Consider the following 1,323-nt stretch of genomic DNA (forward strand, 5'->3'; position numbering starts at 1 on the left):
TCATCCACTGCTTTACAACACATGAGAGGAAGTTCCGCACTATTTTTGGACTTTGAAAACAAAACACACAGTGGTCACAATGAGACTCGGAGAGTTGACGTGGGACAAGACGTGAGACACGACAGAGCTGATGCATCAACATGTAAAAGAACAGAGATTTATTTCTTTAGTTCACACTCACAGTGAATTAATTACTTACTGAAAACAGGGCCAGATTTACTAAGCTTTTGTTCCAGTGCAATGTTTGCACCACTTTTTTCTAAAAGAAAAGAAAAGGTCCAAGTGAGAAATGAAATTGAAAGAACGGGTGAGTTTCAACTGAAATACTGCTGTCTGTGCAACAACTGAAGCCAGTTCAATGTGGGATTCCAGTAACACAAGCAATTCTTATTAAGTGTTATTTTGGGCAAAGGCAGGAGGAGCACCATCACATCTTTTTCATGCATTAGTGTGAATTATGAATTCTTGCTGGTTTACAGCTCCGCCTTGCACTGTGATGATCAGGTGTTTGTTTACAGTTTAAGGTTGTCAATGCAACAATAAAGAATCATTAACTGCGCATTGACCTCCATAATTAAACAAGCAGCTACACATGCATACATTAGGTAGTTAGGTGTGAAACATGCTGATCGCTAAATAAATACATTGTTTTTTTTTTACAAATAAACATTCCTGTAAAGAATCAAACATAAATAAAATCTGTAAATCTGGCCCAATCATATGCCCTGAAACATGAAGCATCATCTGGTGTGCATCTCAGTCGTTTCCTATAAGAGATATTATTAATGAAAGGATCAAACTGTAGGTCACTTGAAGTAGCACACAGTTACCTGCAAAGTGTCTGTCTGATGTTCCCCTGGCTCCGAACTTCGTCACCAGCTTCCCATTTGATTGGAAGATGAAGACACAGCAGGCCTTATTATCAACAGTGATGATGTGTCCGTTCTTATCCACAGCCACACCTTTCGGTCCCATCAGTCGTCCAGCACCAATTTTGTTCTGTGACAGCCACAGGGGAGGTTTGGTTATTCATTGGAAAACCTTAAGTTGTACAGTGAAAGCATGTTTTTGCTTGCCTGAGACCATTCACCTTGAACTTGCCATCCGAGGAGAAGATGCTAATCCATCTGTTGTCGTAGTCAGCTACGATGATGTCACCGTTCATGTCCACTGTGACCCCTGTGGGGCGCTGCAGCTGCCCTGGTGAACGACCTCTGACACCAAACCTCATCTTAAACTGCCCATCATTTGAGAAGACCTGGACAAAAAGAAAATTCAATTACTCCACAAACTAAACAATGAAATAATTCATTACATTTTTTT

The 1,323-nt window shown here is 40.4% G+C and overlaps 1 protein-coding gene across 1 annotated transcript; it reads right to left on the reverse strand.

Annotated features, from left to right (window-relative positions):
• Nucleotides 1–11: 11 nt before the first annotated feature.
• On the reverse strand, nt 12–1,255 carry LOC111665933 (uncharacterized). Its single transcript, XM_023421063.2, has 3 exons — nt 1,091–1,255; nt 831–999; nt 12–259 (listed from the first exon to the last, which is right to left on the reverse strand). The coding sequence occupies exons 1-3, from the start codon at nt 1,229–1,231 to the stop codon at nt 192–194; spliced, it is 378 nt and encodes a 125-aa protein (XP_023276831.1). The 5' UTR covers nt 1,232–1,255; the 3' UTR covers nt 12–191.
• Between the last annotated feature and the right edge of the window lie 68 nt (nt 1,256–1,323).

This window comes from Seriola lalandi, unplaced genomic scaffold (assembly GCF_002814215.2).
Source record: "Seriola lalandi dorsalis isolate HSWRI2012SDOR001 ecotype SW California unplaced genomic scaffold, Sedor1 jcf7180002002546, whole genome shotgun sequence".
Classification (NCBI taxonomy): Eukaryota; Metazoa; Chordata; class Actinopteri; order Carangiformes; family Carangidae; genus Seriola; species Seriola lalandi.

Excerpts from the sequence above, each read along its gene's own strand:
- LOC111665933 (XM_023421063.2), bottom strand. The coding sequence starts at position 1,231 with ATGAGGTTTGGTGTCAGAGGTCGTTCACCAGGGCAGCTGCAGCGCCCC. Across the intron at positions 1,000-1,090 it reads CCTCGGATGGCAAGTTCAAG|AACAAAATTGGTGCTGGACG; the intron begins GTGAATGGTCTC and ends TGGCTGTCACAG. Across the intron at positions 260-830 it reads ATCAGACAGACACTTTGCAG|AAAAAAGTGGTGCAAACATT; the intron begins GTAACTGTGTGC and ends CTTTTCTTTTAG.